Here is a 21,639-nt window from a genome sequence, read left to right as displayed (position 1 = left end):
TAATATCAGGAAGTTATGAAGGATTTGAAGAACAATCCAGCTCTTGCAATTTGCTTTTTATTTATCAGGGAGTTAACACCCTACAACCCAATGTTTTATGGGGATAAATATTAAACACCATTGTCTACTGATTGGGGATTAACTAAGCTTTTTTATCTAATCTTTTTTTAAAGGAAGTAATTTGTTCATAGTAGTGGAAAGATTTGAATATTCATATTCTATTAGGAAGAATGACTACTCATACTGAAAAGATAAAATTTAACATTTGCTTGTCCTTTTAAAAGAAGCCCACATTTGCAATCAAATTATAGGATAAATAATTCAAAACAAGTTTTAGTTAGATCCTGCAAATTTTCATAATTAAGTAGATCAAATTTTACAGAAATAAGTTGTGGAAACTTTAAGAAGGAATAGCATGATAGGGTATCTTATATTAAAAATTTATATTTAAGGTGAAATCATTATAGTCTCACTTCTTCTAGCTTAGGGAAACAAAACAATGTTTAGGGAGAAATGATCCCTATTACTATTTCATGGAACATAAATGCCAGACAGAACGTTGCAAAATTATAGTTAGCCCTCTGGGGGATAGAAATATCTTTTGAAAGAATTAAAAAAATGAAGTTTTTTCAGACTTTTCCTAATAGAAAAGATACGAGAATGCAAAATCCTAAAGAGAGAGAGAGCCTTAAGACTACAAGATATAACAATAAATCAATTAACGGTAAGCAGCTTTTTATATGTAAAGAAAGAATGTATTAGTATGAGAGAGGTAGGTTAAAAAAAAAAAGACTATGGCCTTCTGAGGCATTATTTAGGAGAGACACACTCCAATCTTTCCAGTTCTGGGGCAGCCGAATGGGACTTGGGTGCAATCAGGTGTCTCAAGGACATTATGCATTGCTTTCAACAGCACACTGCATAGACTGTGTCTATCTGCTCTTCATTACAGCCCCATGCCTACCATGGGGCCAAGCACAAGTAAGTACTCAAAAGAACAGATGTTGAGAGAATGACACTTTCAGTCAATGTAACTCGTCTTGTTTGGATTCTATATCACTGAGCAACTTCTGATTGTACAGTGACTTCTTAGTGGCTAGTCTCTAGAGAATGAAAGCACTGGTAAAGGATTAGGCTTATGCCCCACTTAGGGATGCCTCATTTGGAGATCCCAACTTGGAGATTTATAAGAAGAGGAGATCAGGACACAGAGGCACATAGGGAAGACCATGTGAGGTCATGGGGAGACGACGGCCATCTGCAAACCAAGGAGAGAGGCCTCTGAGAACCAGTCCTGCTGACATTTCGATCTTAGACTTCTAACTTCCAGAATCGTGAGAAGATATATTTCTGCTGTTTAAACCACCCAGTGTGTGGTACTTCGTTATGACAGCCCTAGCAAACTAATACAATATAAACTTCTTGTAACCTATTAGTAGAATATAGACCTATTATTATAAACTAATAGTATAAACCACCCCATTGGGTGGCATGGAGTGAGCTAGCAGCTTGGGGTCTCCATGGGAGACCAAAGCCCTTGTCACCAAGGGAGCTGCTGAGATGGGCAGCTCTACTGTCCCCTCTGATGGGGCCCTAAGACCCCCCCCCCACTTCTTCTGCTGCTTCCCCACCCCCAACTGTGTTCCCTTCCTTCAAAGAGAACCTTCATTGCTGAGTCATGACTCAAGAAAACCATTCGCTCTGCATCCATAACAGGCACAGTGATCAGAAGTAGAGAGCTGCCCAGGTGAGGAACAGTATCTGCTTTAGGGCCAGGTGTGGGAAAACCCAGTGTGAGTGAGTGAGTGGTTCTCCTCTGTTTACAGCATCCACGTAGACTAGGCCATTCCTGTTTTAAGTCCCTGGATAAAGAGCGCTCGGTTCAGCTGCAACGCAAGACTGGGATAAATCTAGAACTCGTTATACAAGAGTTAAAAAAAAAAACAAAACTTTTTAAAACAGGTTTTTTTTCTTGACCATAAGCCCTATGATGAAGTCAGACAGTGAAAGACACCATTATGATTGCACTTCTATGTGGAATCTAAACAAACAAGCAAACAAAAAGAGCAGAAGCCACCAGCCCATAAATACAGAGAACAAACTGATGGTCGCTAGAGGGCAGGGTGTGGGGGATGGGCAAAACAGGTGAAGGAGAGAGGGAGGTAGAGGCTTTCGGTTATGCATGAATAAGTCACGGCGACAAAACAGATTGTTTTAATGGTCGAATAATATTGGCAACCACCTGAACTTAACATGAAAGTGATAATAATTCCTCCTCTTACCTGTGGCTAATGCAAGATGTAAACCAGATGAAATAAATGTCCTTGGAGCTTTCCAGCCCGAGTGTGATTATAACTAGTATTGCTCCGTGAACGGGCTTTCTCAAGGTCACTCCAGAATTAGTGGCTCCATGGGACCAAGTGCTCATCCATTACATGGGTTAAAATGACTAATCGAGGGCCTGAGTTTAATTATACTCATAAGCAAAGGCGCAGTGCAGCTCCTTTGATGGGCTTAATAACATTCTCGTGTACACAAGATAGATGGAAAAATTAGGGTTGTATATTGTTGTCCTTCAGGACAAGATGTTGAAGTGGGAATAGAATAATAAAAATAAATAAATGACTCAGCGGCTCTAGGAAATGAGCTGTGGAAGTTAGCAAAGCCAGCCTTATGCAAATACTTTGGCTGGAGATAGAGTCCTAAGTATGCATGACTAAATGGGACACAGCCGTACAGTAATAGATTGGAGCTGTCGTACCGAGCTGGCAGATTACATGGTAAAAAAGAATACTCAGCAAGGCTTCACCTATAGTTCACTCTGAAATGATGATAATGGCCATGCCAGGGGTCTTTAGGATATTGATTTGTGATACTCTAAATGGGAAACACAGTCATGTCTTATGCGAAATCCAGAAAGCACTCATTCTGCAGTCAGCTGTAGGAGCCAACCTCCTTCGATGATCCTTCTACCATGTCCTGTGCCCTGCCTGAGAACCAGAATGACTTCTGGCTGTCTAGAGCATCAAAGAGTTCTGCAGAACTTTCGGAAGGTAGTTTAAAGACTGGAGGAAATGGGAGGTGGGCTCATCAATAGAAACAGAATACAGAAGTGAGACCACATGTGAGGAGATGCTTATTTAATTGCCACCCAGTTGAGGGGTTTCAGGTGAACCTCCTTTGGCTGAGGCCGCCACACCTGGGCTTGCAGAGCCCGATCCCACGGTTTGGCCTTGCACCTGAGCTATGGAGGATGCTGGCCTAGAGAAAAACAAAAAGAAAAAAACAGCTCCCTATCTGGGTGGTTTGTTCCTGTGTGTGAACACTGGGGATGGGCAGTTTCTCTGAATTATTTGCAGTTTTTTCCCTTCCCCTGCTGTGTTTTCTGGTGGCTCACTGGCTTTCAAGGCCCCCTCTGGACTACTTCCTAGGGTGACTGTAGGACATTCCTAAGGCTCCCAGAATAAGGTACCACAAACTGGGGGGCTTAAAGCAACAGAAACTTATTCTCTGACAGTTTGAGAGATTAGAAGTCCAAAATCAAGGTGTCAGCAGGGCCATGCCCCCACTGAAGGCTCTGGAGAAGAATCCTTCTTTGCCTTTTCCTAGCTTCTAGTGTCTTTCAGCAATGCCTGCACGTTCCTTGGCTTATCCCTGCCTCACTCCAATATCTGCTTCTGTCTTCACATGGCCTTCTCCCAAGTGTGTATGTCCTCTTCTTATAAAGACACCATCCATTGGATTTGGGCCCACCCTAATTCAGTATGACCTCATCTTAATTTAAATAATTTTATCTATGAAGACCCTATTTCTAAATAGGGTCACAGTCTGAGGTTCCTGGTAGACATAAATTTTTTTGGTGGTCAGGGCACTTATTTAACCCATTACAATGATCTCAGCCAAAATGAGATTGTTCACAGTCTCAGCCAGTCTGACCTTCACTGTTCAGCACTCAGGCTGCGGTTGGTCAATACATGTTTTGGGTGAAGATGATTATTTTGGCCACAAGTTAGGAAGCGTATTTGATTATACATTGTACAATCAAACAACTGTGAGTAAAGAACTGAATCTCTTTCAAGGTCTGACTTGCCTGATTTAGGCCAGAGGAGAGTAGTTTCCTGGAGGACTCCTTAATCATAATATGAAGGAAAAAGAACTAATCTAGTAACTTCATGAATACTTATGGCCTATGCCTTATCTAACATTTTATCACATTTATTTTAGGCCATATTTTAAAATGGCTTTTATCAAAAATTAAAGCTTAAATTGCGCAGCATTGGAGCAAAAGACAAACATCAGAAAAGAGGAAGGATGAGGAAGAAGGGGAATGTAAGTGTGTGTCCAGGGTGGACACTGGTAGAAGGAAGCTTGTGGAGAGAGAGCCTGACATGCACTAATCACCAGCAGCTCCAATGTCCACTGGCCCCACCTGCCACTGCCGCCTGGAGCCCCACCATCCAGCCACCATCATTCTTATCAACTCACTCCTCCAACAAAATTTAAGAGATTTCTTTTTTTTCCATTTCTATCCCCTTTCCCCAGTGACAGATAGATACTTCAGGAACAAATAGAGATTCACTTTTGAAAAATTCCATTTCCTACCACAAAATGAATTTTAAATGGAAAAGGACTAAAGGCATTAACTTTCCATTTTATATTTCATATGTGCTTAAATTTTTGCTATGTCAACATGATATAACATCTTTCCATGGAGATTTACTGTGCTTTTTTAGAGAAGGCAAAGGTAAGAGTCTCTTCTCTTTGGAACATTCCCCGTGAGTGTGCTCCATGCATGAGGCTGGCAGGAGGGGTTGGTACCACCATCAGTATTGGTACAATATCACTGCCAAAGAGAAGGTTTGAGAAACTGGACAGAGTTTATTAAGACTGTATGGAATTACCTAAACGTTGGACAGTGTTAGTGTTTCAGATTTTAGCTTAGGAAGGCTTAGGCTTTTTTTTCTAACTTAAATTTCCCTCTGATAAGCTTTTGAACACTTATGAGTGGTACAATTTGCATTTATAATATTTTTTTTCTTTCTGAAAGATGAAAAGGTGATCTCTTTTAGAATAGTAATTGCTGAAATTCTTAACCTCGGCTTCCCACCCTGAAATGACATAAACAAGTTTGAATCCTGATAGGAACAAAAATTTAGAATAATGCTCTCCATTAGTGATCAGAGAAATTTACTTTTACCTATCAAAAGCTCCTACTGGAGCTGCAAGCCACCTGGAGTAGGAAATACTACCCTGGGAAAAGAGTGGAGCCATCAGTAAAAGAGAATTAAGTGATCAGTAAGAGAATGGAGGAGTCTGAGTACTGGAAAAATAATGTCAACTTTATTATCTAGGGTATGTCTTAAAACATAGTCTTATCTTAAAAAAAAAGGCATCCATTGCTCTGACTAATTGCTAAATTAAGGTTTAAGGTGGAGGCGGAGAGAAGAGGCTGACGTGGGGGATCCATGACTAACTCTCCAGGGTGCCTCCCACTCCATACTTGAGCCCTTAGGAGAGGAGAATGGGAAGTGAGAAAGGGAGGAGGGGGAAGACAGTTGGCAACTGTAGGCAATTTGGATGAATGTTGGCTGAGAGGATGCCACTCAGGAGCTGTCGAGAGGCAAAGTAAAGGAGCCAACACAAAGGGGAGTGAGTCCATCCACAGCTGGGTGCTCAGTTGGTTGTGTTGCTCTGAGCACCGATCTCATAGGACACTGTATTGCCTTTCCATGTGGAATAGTGGGAGTGGTCTGGACCAGGAATCAGGGTGTGAGTTTAAGTACTGGCTTCCCAACCTACCAACCATGAGCTATCAAACATACAATAAATACAAGAATAAACAATATATTTGAAACAGAAATTTCTGGTCCTTGGAAGACAGAGATTTTGTGAATCAAACTGTTCATTTAATTTTATGGAGTTCCCTTAAAAAGTTAAAAATTGAGCTACCCTATGATCCAGCCATTGCATTACTGGGTATTTACCCCAAAGATACAGACGTAGTGAAGAGAAGGGCCATATACACCCCAATGTTCATAGCAGCATTGTCCACAATAGCTAAATCGTGGAAGGAGCCGAGATGCCCTTCAACAGATGACTGGATTAAGAAGATGTGGTCCATATATACAATGGAATATTACTCAGCTATCAAAAAGAACGATTTCTCAACATTTGCTGCAACATGGACTGCACTGGAGGAGATAATGCTAAGCGAAATAAGTCAAGCAGAGAAAGACAATTATCATATGGTTTCACTCAATTATGGAACATAAGTAGGAAGAACGGTAGGAGAAGAAAGGGAAGAAGAAAAGGGGGGTAAACAGAAGGGGGAATGAAGCATGAGAGACTATGGACTCTGGGAAACAAACTGAGGGCTTCGGGGCAGGGGGGATGGGATAGGCTGGTGATGGGTATTAAGGAGGGCACGTATTGCATAGTGCACTGGGTGTTATACGCAAGTAATGAATCATGGAACTTTACATCAAAAACTGGGGTTGTACTGTATGGTGACTAACATAACATAATAAAATATATAATATATACATACAATAAAAATATTATTATAAAAAATATCATTTCTTCCTCAAAAAAAAAAAAGAAAAGAAAATCTTGTCTCTATTGACAATGCATAGAATTAGTTAATAAACATTATATTGCCAGGTCAAACCTTGAAATGAATGAACACACACACACACACACACACAAACACACACACACACACACAGCTCCATTCTTCAATTTCTCTAGAATTCATGAGAAAGGAGAGTTTCCATTCCAACTTAATATTAGGGAAAATATCACCTGAGGACAGCTAAGTGAATTAAATTTAACTGAAATCTCACATATCAGAAATACTTAAATAGTGACTCATGTACGTTGCTACTTGTAATTTTTTAAATTCCAAGTGTTATCTGATAATGAATGGTAATGAGAAAATCACACTCTCAAAATAAATTTATAAAATGTATAATTATGACAAGGATTGAATTATGTGTAACTCCTGATCCTTAAAGACTGTGGAGGATTTCTAGAAGTTGAAATACATAAAAATAAATACCTGAAAAGAATTTTAATACAACAGGATGGTCCTCAACAATAATGCCTTAGTTTTAAAAATGCTTCCCTAATAAGGAATAAGATATAAAAAAGGGAGGAATAAGAAATATTGTGTGCATACTTTATATTATTTTTTGAAGGTTTGCCTTCACAGTGAAATATCCAGAAATCACATGAAATGAAATGAATTGTTTGCCGCTTGTGACACTTAATATGGTTTATACCAACTTAGTCACAATTCTTCTCAGAGTTGTCTGTTGAATTCCTTACATGCCCATGAGCAGGCAGATATATTTTGTAGGCCAAATGCAGCTGGTTCTCTGTTACCAGCTAAACAAGGTCCTGAATCATACCACTTAACATTCTAGCCAGATTTCATGGAATATGATAGTGGTACTCATGATGCATTGGAAAAGAATTATAACATGTAAATTTGGCATTTTATACAATTTAGGCAACTTTCAAAATCAAAGCTATATTAGACCAGAGCAAAGTATGCGAATGCTATACAAACTTGTTATATCGTTTTGTGTACGAATTCACTGTGTCACTTTATATGCGATATACATTTAGTAACACAAAAAAGGACAATTGCTATGATTTTTCCTTCCTTTAAGAAGCACCAAATTCTTTCTAAATATTTTTTTTTTTTAAAGATTTTATTTATTCATGTGACAGAGAGACAGCCAGCGAGAGAGGGAACACAGCAGGGGGAGTGGGAGAGGAAGAAGCAGGCTCATAGCGGAAGAGCCTGATGTGGGGCTCGATCCCGGATCGCCAGGATCACGCCCTGAGCCGAAGGCAGACGCTTTAACGACTGCGCTACCCAGGCTCCCCTCTTTCTAAATATTTTGGTAGAAGAAAATGTTCCTTGCAAAGGCACAAGCCCAGATCTAGTTTATAAATTGAGACAATCTGGTTGTTAATTTACATTTTAAGGAGTATATTCAAATCATTTCTGCAGTTCCAGGAGAACTTTTGCTGGGCCTTATTTATTTCTGCCTCCTGGGTCCCTCCTGGGCACATAGCAGACACTCAGCAAATGCTCATGGTTAATACTGTTGAAAGGCAGGAACAACACAAGAAGTAATTTCTTTAATGTAAATAAAAAGCTAGGCTTTCTTGGAAAAATCAAGAATGTATATAACCTCAAAAATTTAAATCTAGAATCTTCTATCATGATAAAAAACATTTGTGACTATTCTGGTGTGTTGCCAACACTGGCTGTAAGTTAAGTGCCAAGTATTAGTAGAAATTTCTGGAAACTTTGTATCCACTGAGTATTTGATAAATGCGTTTTAGCCCCCTTCCCAAGGCTATTTTCTTCCTCTCTAGTTCAACCTGCTCATCACTGTGGAATGATTCACGAACACATTCAACTGAGGGGAGAAATTACTATTTCTTTCTGTAGAAGGGCAGAGGGTCAATGAATTAAGGGGGAAGTATTCACCATATATTGACGAGTTTTGCTTTGCCAATCACAAGGTAACTCAGAACTAAGAAAAAAAAAATCCCTAAACCTGGTTCCATCTTGATCAAGGAAACCCAATTTGGCTACATGAAATGGTTTCTAAATGAGATGTCCCCCTTTTTTGTTTCCTATGATGTGGTTGCTCCCAGCCATATTCAGCAGCTAAAGCACTAGGGCCAAGCTTCTGTGTGTGTGAACAGAGAGGAATGGAGGATCATCTTGATCTGACCTACCTTCGCTCTAGTTCACAACCCAGACGCTGAATTCAGCTAGATGACCTAACCAAGGGGACCCCAGAACCTATGCAGTCTAGCTTCTTCACCTGACTTTTCATCAAATGGTGTTGAATGTATGCTCTTAATGACAGTGGCCTACATCCATAAGCCAGACATCTTGAATGTATAATTACATTACTGTATCATTCAGAGAAAAATTTAACTGACAGTTAACCAGGTCTTTACTGACCATCCTTCTACAGTTGATTCTGAGGCACTTTTTCCATGATTAGGAACAACAGACCATTTCCTCCCTCCCTCTCTCCCTCCCTTCCTTCCTCCCTACCTCCCTTTCTTCCTTCCTCTCTTTGTAAGTCAAAGATGCCCAGAAGGGGGGAAAAACTACCTATAATAGTTGCAAATAACTGAACTAGAAAAATCAGGTATAAAAAGTGAGAAGTGCCTACAGTTTCAGCTTTGGAAGGAGTTATATTTCTTCTGGTGGGGCAGGAGGTTTCTGAAGGATAACAGAATGTAAGAGGTTATAAAATAAATGTCTCAACAGGGAGTTTTGGAGAACTGTAAATTTGGCTTATGGTAAAGCTTTGCCAGAGAAATCATGTCCAAAGATCATTATTTCATGACCTTGAGGAAAAAGCAAAATCGTTAGAGGATTTCCTATTCCTGTCTGTGAACACACATTGATATTTATGGAGGCAGACTCACTTTATGTCCCGCTATGCACGCACATTTACACAAACACACCTCTCCTCTCAAGACTGGAGGTTGGGAGGATTGTTATAAATATTCATGAGATAATTATTATTAATGTCACCAAGGTGATTTTGTTCCTTCTCAGGAGAGACTGGTTTTTGCACCTAGAAACCAATCAACTGTAGGAGAAATGACAGCTTTGAGGCAGCCCAGCTAAAACAATCTTGCACACTTTATGTTTGAAATATAGATTATTTGACTGGGTGTTCTTCTGAGTCACCCTTTTGCCCTCATCTCATCATTAAGTTTATCCAGCAGAGATTTCCAACTTTGGTACAAAATACAGCATTCTTGGGAGCACAATTTCCAGAGACTGGAAAAACTGTATCTTGATTATTACATTCTTTTCTAAGAGCAAAAATTAAACAAAAGTAAAGATGATTCTAAGGTTTCTCAAGAGATTTCTGGGGGATGATTTTTGTAAAAATGCCTTGAAAGAAAATTAGAACATATTTGCTACTTTTATTATTTTAAAAAATTTCATGCAACAGGCTTTATTAAAAAGTTACCTCTAAGCAATTAGAGGTTCTGGCAGTCACACAGAAAATTTTTTAAAAATAAAAAACAAAACTAACTAGCGATGACAGTTAACTAGATCCCTCTGTGTATGCCATAGACTGTCCCCCAACCAGCTGGCCTACCTGGGTATTCTATATGCATAATATATTATAACATGGCAAATTACTGTGAACTATTGTCTTTAAAAAACTAATAATTTTTGGTGGGAATGAAAATGTTTCTTTTTTGCTCAAGACCCAAGAAAACACGTTAAGTAAGTAAAAAACTTACAGTGGAAGATACCTACCCCTCCCTTAGTACCTCATTAGAATGGTCTTTACTAGCTTCTTATCCTCCTTTACCATGTCAACACTCATCTTTCTGGGACACTCTGATCTTCAGTGAAACAGCGGTTGAAATTATAGAAACAGAAAGTGTATGACAGCAGGAGGAGGCCGCCAGGATGGGACTCACCTTAGGCATCCAGTGGCATTTCGCAGCACCTGTGAGGAATGCAGTTGTATTTTCCTATCATCCTGAAGAGGTGAATTTTCCCAGCCCGAATGGGGGATAATCACGGCATTGGTCAACACTGCCAGAGTGTCCTGGATGATTGGCATTTTGAGTGCGTCGCAAGATGAGAGGTTCCAAAGGACTCCTGCAAGACACACATACACAGAGCTTTGGGATGGCCACTCTTGTTTTCTTCTCCCCAAAGTGTCTTCCCTCATCAAGTTAACAGCATGGGCAGGACGGACAAAGAGAGTATGAGCACATGTCCTAGAACACACTCTTAATTTTAGAACCCGTGTGAGAACCCACTGAAGGGGCACTGTGAAAACCTGACAAGTGGGCAGAAGACTTGTGTTATGATCGTCTTTGTGCCATCATGATGAGTAACAGGTTGAGATCTGATCTGAATGGAGGATACCAACCAGACTTCTGTTTACTATTAATACCATGGGACCAAGTATCGAAGATCTAACCAGGACAGAAGAGCGGTGAAAGTTATCTGAGCTACGAACCAGTAGGACATCTTGGTTTTATCTTAGACCTCAATATGCACATATGGACCGTCTGACTGACTTGGCCTCTACCTAGACCCAGCCACCATTCTGCAGGACCTTATGAAAATCCAGTACCGGGTCTGATGACAACGGGCTCAACAAGGCATTTAAATTTACTATCACTTGTGACAGCTTTGTCAATTTTTCTCAGAAAGCAATGCTCATGGAGGACCTAGAGATTGGTCTTCCTTATGTAACTAAGGACAGAGAGCAGTAGAAAGTGGAGGGCATGTCTGCAGTGGACAGACTATAACAGTCATTAATGTAGGCAGAGCAAAAGCAAAAGTCTTAGGTCAGGTGGAATTTTTTAGGCTTTTAAATATTTTTAAGCAAAACCTTAAAATGGGATTGAGTTTAGAAAAGGTCATCAGTATTGGATAGAAGTTCTAATATTTGAAAATGCTTTTAAAGTATTTTTTGTTATTGTTCGAAACAGAACACACAAAGGTAAAAGAAACAGAATTATATTCTACTTTGTTATGAAAGAAAGGTTGTATTTTCTCTCAAGACTAATCTAAATAGACATCATCACTGCAGATACTGAGAATAAACTATCATGGTTGTCCTTAGAAATACGACTTCCATCTTACTTTTTAAATAAGCTTTCAATAAATTTTAAGGCGAGATTGTGTCTCATTTGTTGTGTTATGAATAGAACAAACAAAACACAAGTATTCTGAAATTTATTAGTATCTTTCATGGCATATGTTGAACTTACAAGGGCATTAATAATATTAATCTGAAAATTGATAATGTTGGATTGTTAGCAACTGAAGGGACAGTTTTAAATCGGTTCTATAAAAATTTGACTGTACAGACAAAACTCTTCCTTTTTTAAAAAGACTTTATTTATTTGACAGAGAGAGAGAGCAAGCACAAGCAGGGGGAGCAGCAGGCAGAGGGAGAAGCAGGTTCCCCACTGAGCAAGGAGCCTGGTTCCAAGGTCCTGGGATCATGAACTGAGCCAAAGACAGACGCTTAACCGACTGAGCCACACAGGTGTTTGCAGACAAACTCTTTTCAACTGTCTAACAAAATAACATTTGTTGGGAACTTTATTGAGGTAAATGCAAGGGAAATAAAATGTTTTTGGTGCCCAGGATGTATAACAATCCTTTAGTATAGAGGGTTGGCTTGAGGGCAAATCCTGCTTGCTTGTTTTTGTAAATAAAGTTTTATTGGAACATAGCTCTGCCTGTTTATTTACATACGGTCTATGGCCTACAAAGGAAGAGCTGAATATTTGTATCAAGGACTGTATGACCCACAAAACCTAAACAATTTACTATCTGGCCCTTTATAGAAAGATTTTTCCCACCCTGCTTTAGCATATAGACCATTTTCTATAAACTTCTGTGTGCAGGTTTGCATTGCCATTAGTATTGTAAATTGGGTACACAAAAAATGCTCAGTGGTACACAGAAGGCACCCCAAAATATATTCTGATTTGGATGCTTTTGAAATGCTAGCAATATTATCATATACAATTACCTTGTCTTAAATAATATATAAACCTGTGTATTCATTGTATTAAATATTTTATTAAATTTTAGTTACTCAAAATACACTCATTTGCAATCTTAATAAGAATTTTTTTCTAATAAAATAGATTTGCAAACTTAAAAAGCACATTAAAATGAAATTAATATCAGAGCACCTGGGTGGCTCAGTCAGTTAAGCGCCTGCCTTCGGCTCAGGTCATGATCTCAGGGTCCTGGGATAGAGCCCCATGTCCGGCTCCCCACTCAGCAGGTAGACTGCTTCTCCCTCTGCCCCTCCCCTCTGCTCATGATCTCTCACTCTCTCAAACAAATAAATAAAATCTTAAAAAAAATACAATTGGGGCATGTAAATGTTCTAATGTGGTACGTTTTGCTGTAAAATATATTTTCTCTAAAAGCTAAATAGTAAAAGAGAGATTTTTGCATTTTTACATGCAATTAATTTAAAAGAATCTAAAAGCATTCTGTGATAATAAAGCAATTTTTATTGTTTTTTTTTTTTTTAATTAGAGAGAGAGAGAGTGTGAACGTGGTGGGAGTGAGGTCATAGGGAGAGGGACAGAGAGAATCTCCAGCAGAATTCCCACTGCACGCAAAGCCCAATGCGAAGCTCAATCTCATGACCCTGAAATCACAACCTGAGCTGAAATCAAGAGTCAGACCCTTGACTGGGCCACGCAGGCACTCCTACTGGTTTCCAAAAATCACAAAAAAAGGTAAGAAGAAGGGAAAATCAAAGGAAATATAAGGGCCTAATCTAACATCTGATAAGAAGTGAACAGATGGAAAGGAGACGGTCCAAGATAACTCTTTATTGGGCTCTTCTCTCTATTACCTTCCTCATTAATTCATTAATTAGTGTAACCTCATTCAGAACCGAGCATGGACAGAAGTCTTTTAGTCCCCATTCATTGCACCTTTCCAGGCTGGCTCCATCTGTGTTTCACATTCCAGAGAGCTCATCACAGCACTTGACCCCGGCTCCGAACTTCTTATATTAATTCACATCTGCAACCCCCAAGTGCTTCCTGACCCATGAGAGCTACAGTGGACCTCTGATCAGAGGCAGCTTTTATCACCTCTGCTTGGATGACAACTTGGTCAAGCAGATGCGATGTGGCAGAATTTTTTTCGGGGGGGAGTTCAGTCAACCAGTTGCAGGGAGCCCTCAAAACTCTGGAGACAGAGACAAGCTTGAGTGTAGACCCACAAGTCTCTTGGGCCATTGGAGATAAAGGCTGACATTCTTGGCCGAAGTCAAATGTGGGTAACAGCCAGGAGCTCTATAGCTGTTTTGCTATAGACAGACACACACTCACACAGATACACATACACATACCCTCACATATACATATGCACACCTATACTCTCTCTCTCTCTCTCTCTCTCTCTCACACACACACACACACACACACACACACACACACACACACACACCTATTAGTCCTGGTAGACAGAAAGAGATTAGTGAGAAAAACAGCCATATATGGCATTCTCTATAAAGAAATGAGACACGGTTGTTCTGCTCACATTTCTCTTTACTCCTTCCTTTCTTCTGTGTTGGTTTAACATTTTTGTTATTCTCTCTTTTCACATCCCCTTCTAATGGTGGAACCCAATCCTTCTCCCTGGGAGCACTGGACTTTGAGACTTGCTCTGATCAACACAGTATGGTGGAGGTGACGGTGGGTGGCTTCTGAGACTGGGTCACAGAAAAGGCACTGTGGCTTCCTCCAAGCCCTGTCTCGGATTGCTTGTTGAGGGGAGGCCAGCTGTTATGCTGTGGGGACCTTCAAGTGCTGCCCTGAAGAGGACCATGTGGCAAAGAACTAGGGCTTCCAGCCAACAGCCATGGGAAGACCACCTTGGGAGTGGAACCTCCAGCCCAGCTAAGCCTTCAGATGCTGCAGCCCCCCGAGGGACGCTGAGCCAGAACCACCCAGATTTGCCACTCCTGGACTCCTGACACTCAGACACTGTATGGGATTCCTTCTCTTCCCTCTCCTCTTTGTCTCTGGACTCATTTTTCCCCCTCTACAAGAGTTTTTTCCTAGTTACCCCTGTCCTTATAACTTAGGTCCACTTGTTCTCTTTTCCTCTTCATAAAGCATACTGTGAGAGAACAGACGATCTAGGAAGGAGGATCCAGCTGAACACTGACACTAAATAAAAAATGCATTTTAATTTAGATTATAAATGATGAACTTTTTTTTAGTACATGTGCTGCCGAAGGGAGCACTCTGAGTGATTAACTTTTAAAAAATGTATCCGTCTTCATGTTCGCAATTTATTAAATGGCCACTTTCTTTAATGTGGAATAATCCTGTTTTATTTTTCCATGGCTGCTATAACAAGTTGCCACAGACTTAGTGCTTAAAAGAACACGAATTTATTATCTTGTAATTCTGCGGGTCTGAAGTCTAAAATAGGTCAGCAGGGTGGCGCTCCTTCTGGAGGCTCTAAGAGAACTTCCTTGTCTTTTTAACTTCTTTTTTAAAAAAGATTTTATTTATTGATTTGAGAGAGAGAGAGAGAGTACGAGAGCAAGAGTCGGGGGGAGGCGAGGACATGTGGCTGGATCCCAGAATCCTGAGATCATGGCCTAAGCTGAAGGCAGATGCTTAACCCACTGAGCGACCCAGGTGCCCCTGTCTTTTTTGACTTCTAAAGGCTTGCCTGTGCTCCTTGGCTTGAGGTTTGTCTCACTCTGACCTCAGCATCCATTATCGTATCCCCTTCTTGGACTCTGACCCCCCTGCCTCCCTGTTAAAAGGATACTTAGGATCTCACTGAGCCCACCTGGGTAATCAGGGACAATCTTCCCATCTCAAGATCTTTAACTTAATCCCATCTGCAAAGCCCCTTTTGCTATCTAAGATTCACAGGCTCTGAGAAATAAGACATGGACACCTTTGGGGAGCCAACATTTAGTACCACACAACCCCTTAAAATATTGCTAAGCTTCAAATAAAATTAAACCTTTTATTATAGCTTTACGGTCAGGCGTTCCCCTAAATCTCTAAGTTCATCTTGAATCACTCATTCATTTATTCACTCTATGCATATTAAGGACCAGGTGCCAGGTTCTGTTTGATGCTGAGGTTACATTACTGAACAAAACAAAAAGTCCCTACCCTCAGGGTCCATTGTTGTCACAGTCCTTCTGCTTTGGTCAACATGGCCATGTTTCTCCTCCTTGAACACACAAGCTCATGTGTAGCTCAGATCTTAGACTTATTACTCTCTTAGCCTGGAATATTCTTCTCCTGACCTTTCCAAGGTTGATCCTTCTTTCTGCTCAGAAGTACCTTAAATGTGCAAAAACTCAGAGAAACTTTTCTGGATCATTCTAAACTACTTCCCCAGACACTTGCTATCAGATCTCCTATTTTAATTTTCAGCAGAGACCTCATCACTAATTCCTATTTCCCATGCCTTTTCATTATTTGATCTTTTGCCCTTTGCTCACTGTTCTTTGCCACAACAAGGTCCTAGCCACGACGTGAAAGCAAGAGGTCTGAGTGTTCATAGCATACAGAATACATCCAACACACAGAATATGCTCTGACACATATTAGGTGCTCACCTAACAGGTGCTAAATAAATACAAGAATTAACAACTGAATGATAGACCCTTATAAGATGACATGTGCTCCAAGCATTGGACACTCTGTAAGGATTACAGTGCGGCAAAATGAAGTCATGATTTAAAGAAATAAAACAGCAGAGATTACAAATAAAGATCCAAATGAGAATACAAAATGTTACTTCAATGAGATTATAACCCTTGACTCTACAGAAATTCTCCTTTCAGCTAGTAGAGAAAAATTTGTGTCACTAGAAAACATTAGTCAATTTAGCATTAGAAGGCTTATCTCTAATGCTTCACTTGGGTAATTATCTTCTATTAAGTCCCTGATAATTCTGAATTAGCCAAGGTAGTACTAAAACGTCAATTTGTGAAAAAAACAGTGGAATAAACTGAATTCACATTGGTATTTAGCATCGACGCAACCGACTTCATTTATTCTGATCTGAAAGTAACGTAAAGATGTTTTAGTATTTTGGTTGATGGTCACTAGCAAATTTTAATTTACCCAATGAAAATATGCTAATTTCTTTGAGATTAAAATCTCCAATAAAATTGTTTTATAGCATCTTTCCTTTAATTATATGTATTCAATAGCTTTCCCTTACAGTATAAAATTATTACTGTTCCAAATATAATTTTGACAGTAGGTTTAGTTGAGAAGACATTTAAATAACTAATTATGTATACTAAATATATTTAAAATATAGTTTATTTTTATTTCAGGCACAGGGTGGCTCTTTTCCTTGAGATTATCCATATTCATGAGCAGTAATTGGTTTATTAAAATTTCTTTAATAAAATCTTAATTACTTTCATTGGATCCTTTACTTTATTTTAATAGAGGGTAATTTTGGTTTTTTTTTTCTCCCTAAAAGAGGTAAAGGATATCTTTAAAAAACTCAGTTTGACAAAAAATGTACTTTAATAATCTTAAATCTTAAATCATGATAAAATCAAACATTGCCTGTGGCTGTGCAAGTCTTTCCTATGACCCCTCATACGCTTTTAATCTTTAGACCTAAAACACAATCCCTGAACATGGGTAAGGCTCAAACTAAAGACAAGTTGTATTGAATTCATTTTAAATAAATGCTTTAAACATTTACTTTTAATTCATCAACTAAATAAAAATTAACTTAATGTATTTATGAGGATTTCTTTTTAAATGAATCTGTCATTCATCTTATTCTGAGAGTGAAAATTTACACACCTGGAGAAGGGAGAAAAGAGAGAAGAATGCAGGCAAATGATTACCTACTTCCTCTATCCCCACCTGTTCATGCTTGGAGTCCTGGGTGGGTGCAGGATGGCTGACCAAAATCTGGAGGCCCATGACACCCTACACTCATTCTATGCTGTGTGCATGATTGTGTGCATGTGTGTATGTGTGTGCATGTGTGCACGCACTTGTGTGCACAAGTGTGTGCATTTGTGCGTGTGTGCATGTGTGCACGTGCAAGTGTGCATGCAGGTGTCTATGTGTTTGCATCTGAGTATTTGGGTGCATCACAGAAACACTCCCAACTATCCCTGAGAAGTCGTGACCCTCAAGGTGTGGTTGTGAATTAGGACTGTCTTGAAAGTTCTCCCAGATGACATAGGGGATAGCCTCAACAAGATTTGCACACCACCTCATGTAATGCTTTTCAAGATAAAACCACTGACCTTAAGTCAATGATAAACTTTACCAAAATGTTGGTATAATAACGGGTTAAGTAAAAAAGCAACTAATGGGACTAAATCACACTAAAAACTTCTACGCATCAAAAAAAGAGAAGAAAAAAAAAATAAAGGCCACCTAGGAATGGGTGAAAGTATTTGCAAACCATATATTGAACCAGGGGTTATGTCCAAAGTACGTAAGGAATTCCTACAACTCGTTAACAAAAAATAAATAATTTGAATAAATATGGGCAGAGGAACAAAATAGATATTTTTCTAAAGACGACACCCAAATGGCCAGCAGATACATGAAAAGATACTTGACACCACTCTTCAAATCAAAACCACAATGAGGTATCACCTCGTACCTGTTAGATTGGCTAGTATAAAAAAGACAAGAGATAAGTGTTGGTGAAGATGTGGAGAAGAGGGAACGCTAATTCACTGCTGGAGGGAATGTAAATTGGTGGGTTCATTATGGAAGACAGTATGGAGGGTCCTCAAAAAGTTAAAAATAGAAATACCATACTATCCAGCAATCAAATTTCTGGGTATATATCTAAAAGAAATGAAAATAGGATACAGAAAAGATATCTGCACTTCTCTGTTTATTGTAGCATTGCTCACAATAGCCATGATATAAAAACCACCTTAACCTCTGTCAGTGGATGAATGGATAAAGAAGATGGGGCATATATACATGGAATACTACATGGCCACAGAAAGAAGGAAATCCTGCCATTCGTGACAACATAGATGGACTTTGAGGACATTATGCTAAGTGAGATAAGCCAGACAGAAACCAATATACCATGATATCACTTACATGTGGGATCTAAAAAGCCACATTTATAAACACAGAGAGTAGAATGATAATCATCAGGGGCTGGGAGGTACGAGAATTAAGGTATTGTTTAAGGGTATAAAAATGCAACGAATAGATAAATAGGTTCTGGGGATCTGATGCACAGCTTGGTGATCATACACAACAATACCGTATTATAAACTTTAAAGTTGCTGAGAGACTAGACCTTAACTGTTCCCACCACAAAAAAGATAGTTATGTGACATGACAGGTGCCTTAGCTAACACTAAGGCAGTAATCCTTTTGCAATATACAAATGTATCAAATCAACACCTTATGCACCTTAAACTTCCACAATGCATTATGTCAATTATATCTCAAAGACAATAAAAATTATTTTTAAAAAATGTGCTATGTGAATGCCACTTTGAGAAGAGTAATGTGAGGAAGTGGATATGATAGTCATTCTGTTACGCGTGCGGAAGAGTGTTTTAAAATACATGTAATAAAGATGGATGTAACAGTGCTATAGAGAAGAATTTAATTTAAACACTTAGTGTCATGCATCATAGGAAATCTTGTAAGTAATTGTATATTATTGTTTTGGGGAATTAGGATTGGATGCTGGATAGTGTGACAGAGCCTTAGTGGATTTTATCAATGGAATATCAGTATTTCTGGGATCTATGTGGGCAAAAAAAATTCTTTGTTAGGACTGGAAGCTTTGTCTTACTTTTGCACACCCTTCCCCAAGAGCAATCCGTTTTTTTGGTGCTAAGTGCTTCCCACCACCCAATTTGTAAAGAACCTAAATTTAGGCCATTAAATATAATTTTAAAAATGAAAAGAAAATGGGTAATTCCTTAGGCCAAAATTTCTCAAGTTTTCTTTCTGGAGTTCCAGGAATGGGCTGATCAGAACGAATGACCTCTAAGTTCTCCTCTTTAATATTCCAGGAGAAGAAACTGCAGTGACCATGGGGCTTAGGTGAAGGTTAATCCTTTTAGAATTCAACTCACCCAATCCTTCTGAGTTGAGAGTCTCACAGAGGTGGTGATGAGATGAGAGAGGGCTGCAGGGGCTGATAAATGCGTGGAGCGAGCAGGCAGAAGAACTGGAGTTTCAGACTCAATAACCATAAACTGCCACCCTACTATTGCCACTGACGGCTTCTAGCCCCAATACACAACTCTTTCTAAAAGCATCACATACGCATTAAATGCTGAGAATCAAGCAGAATTATCCTTGCTTATTTTCAAAACAGGTACAGCACTTGGTTAACTCCAGAATGGATGAAGAATGAGCTGTTCTTCACGTTAGCAAGTAAATCAGATCTTTCCTTTTACAAACGAGGCAAATTCTGGTTTGAGCTGATTACACCTACCCGGGCCCTGATGCGAGGTTTTAATTCTCAAAGTTCTAGAACAACTTGGTTATTGACACAGACATGGATGTTGAGGTGCTGTCTTGTTCCAATGCCAAAACTGATCCCAGCAACACTCTGATGTTCTAATTTTAGCACCAGTAGTGCACATGAAAAGCATTGAACATGCCAGTATAGATTAGTACAGGCAAGAGGCCCATATTCATTTAAATTTTTTATTAATAATTTAAGAAATGATCTTCACTGCTTTCAGAGCTGGAACTAATTTTGATGAAAACGAGGTAGTTTTGTAGACAAAAGATGGTGACTGGTTTTTTGAAGAAAGAACCAAAGTTGGGTGTGGTTATGATATCTTTTTCCATTTTAAGTTGGATTCTGTAGATCTAAGCTTTTTTGAATTATAGTAAATGTTTACAATAAAGGAATAACAAGCCAGATTCGAGTCATCAGAAATGAGGCTTATCTTCACCTGGGACCAGGCAGTACAGCTCCTAAGATCTAAGAAGGAAGAAGCTCTTCCCACAGTACTTTATTTTTAAGTAATTGCAGTTGAAAATAATTTGGAGGTGAAGGGTACCAAAATATTCCACCCCTAAATACAGCTCTTTGGCATATAGATAATTTTGAGTGAAAGGCCACTGAGCACCAACCACCAGATGGAAAAAGCTCTCCAGCGGCACAACTTGTCCTTTTGTAAAGGAAATTTACATTTATAAAGGAAATTTCCATCTGTCAAGATGTCTCCCTCTTTTGTACCAGGAAGAGGAGGACTCTTAATGACTCGTTATTAACAACGAAGAAAGCACCAACTTAGATCTGTAAAACAAACATTAGCACACAACCATGTTTGACCATACTTTTCTTAGTCACCTTCTCATAACCTATCTACCCCTCCCAGCAGCCCCAAGCCCCTTTTCCTTTGTTTAGCTGAAGATGGTATCTAAGCCCAAGTTCTAACCACCTCTTTGAGCTACCCATCACTGGGTGCTCCCACATGTATGTGCCATATTCGTGTTAATAAACTTGTTTTTCTCTCGTTAATCTGTCTTTTGCCTGTCTAAATTACAGGACCCCAGCCAGAGAACCTAAGGGGGGTAGAGGGAAAAAAAGATATATTTTCCTCCCCTACAAGATGTCAATGTCTGATAGTAACCATCTGTGAAAGTCATGGGTTCATGTTTGAACACAGCATTTTGTAAATGAACCATAGAATTCTTTATTTTTCAATTACCAAGAGTTAGGAATAAAAAATTGGGCTTGCTTGAAACTATAGCCTTTCTCAATGACCTTGGGTAAGCCAGACCTTGAAAACAATGTCACCAAAGTACCCAAGCTGAGTTTTATAATCTCTGGAATCTGGCCCTGGGCCTCTTTTTCTAAAAGTGACTGCAGTTAAAGATTATGTTCTTTTATCTGACAACTGTCATAGTCTTCTGTGTAGTAATAAAGATGATTTCTTACACTTTGGTTGTGTAGTTTTGTATAGCCCAAATCACATGTATTAAATAAAGTAACTTAAGTTTGTCTCTTTCAAAAATGATTGAAGAAGGGAGGGAGGAAGGAAGGAAGAAAAAAAGGGGGAGAAGATAGAGAGAGGAAGAGAGAGATTCAGA

The 21,639-nt window shown here is 39.2% G+C and overlaps 1 protein-coding gene across 2 annotated transcripts in view; it reads right to left on the bottom strand.

The window, feature by feature from the left end:
* CTNND2 (catenin delta 2) overlaps positions 1 to 21,639 on the bottom strand; it is an 886,309-nt gene that overhangs the window by 157,390 nt on the left and 707,280 nt on the right. For both annotated transcript variants that reach the window (XM_087867974.1, XM_087867973.1), the window contains one exon: positions 10,489 to 10,672. In XM_087867974.1, coding sequence (XP_087724100.1) covers positions 10,489 to 10,672 — 184 coding nt within the window. The remainder of the gene's footprint in view (positions 1 to 10,488; positions 10,673 to 21,639) is intronic.

The sequence above is a fragment of the Ursus americanus genome, chromosome 15 (genome assembly GCF_024610735.1).
Source record: "Ursus americanus isolate L20-20 chromosome 15, mUrsAme1.1.p, whole genome shotgun sequence".
Lineage (NCBI taxonomy): Eukaryota > Metazoa > Chordata > Mammalia > Carnivora > Ursidae > Ursus > Ursus americanus.
The sequence above is the reverse complement of the archived record's forward strand: the minus strand, read 5'-3'. Positions and strand labels throughout refer to the sequence as shown.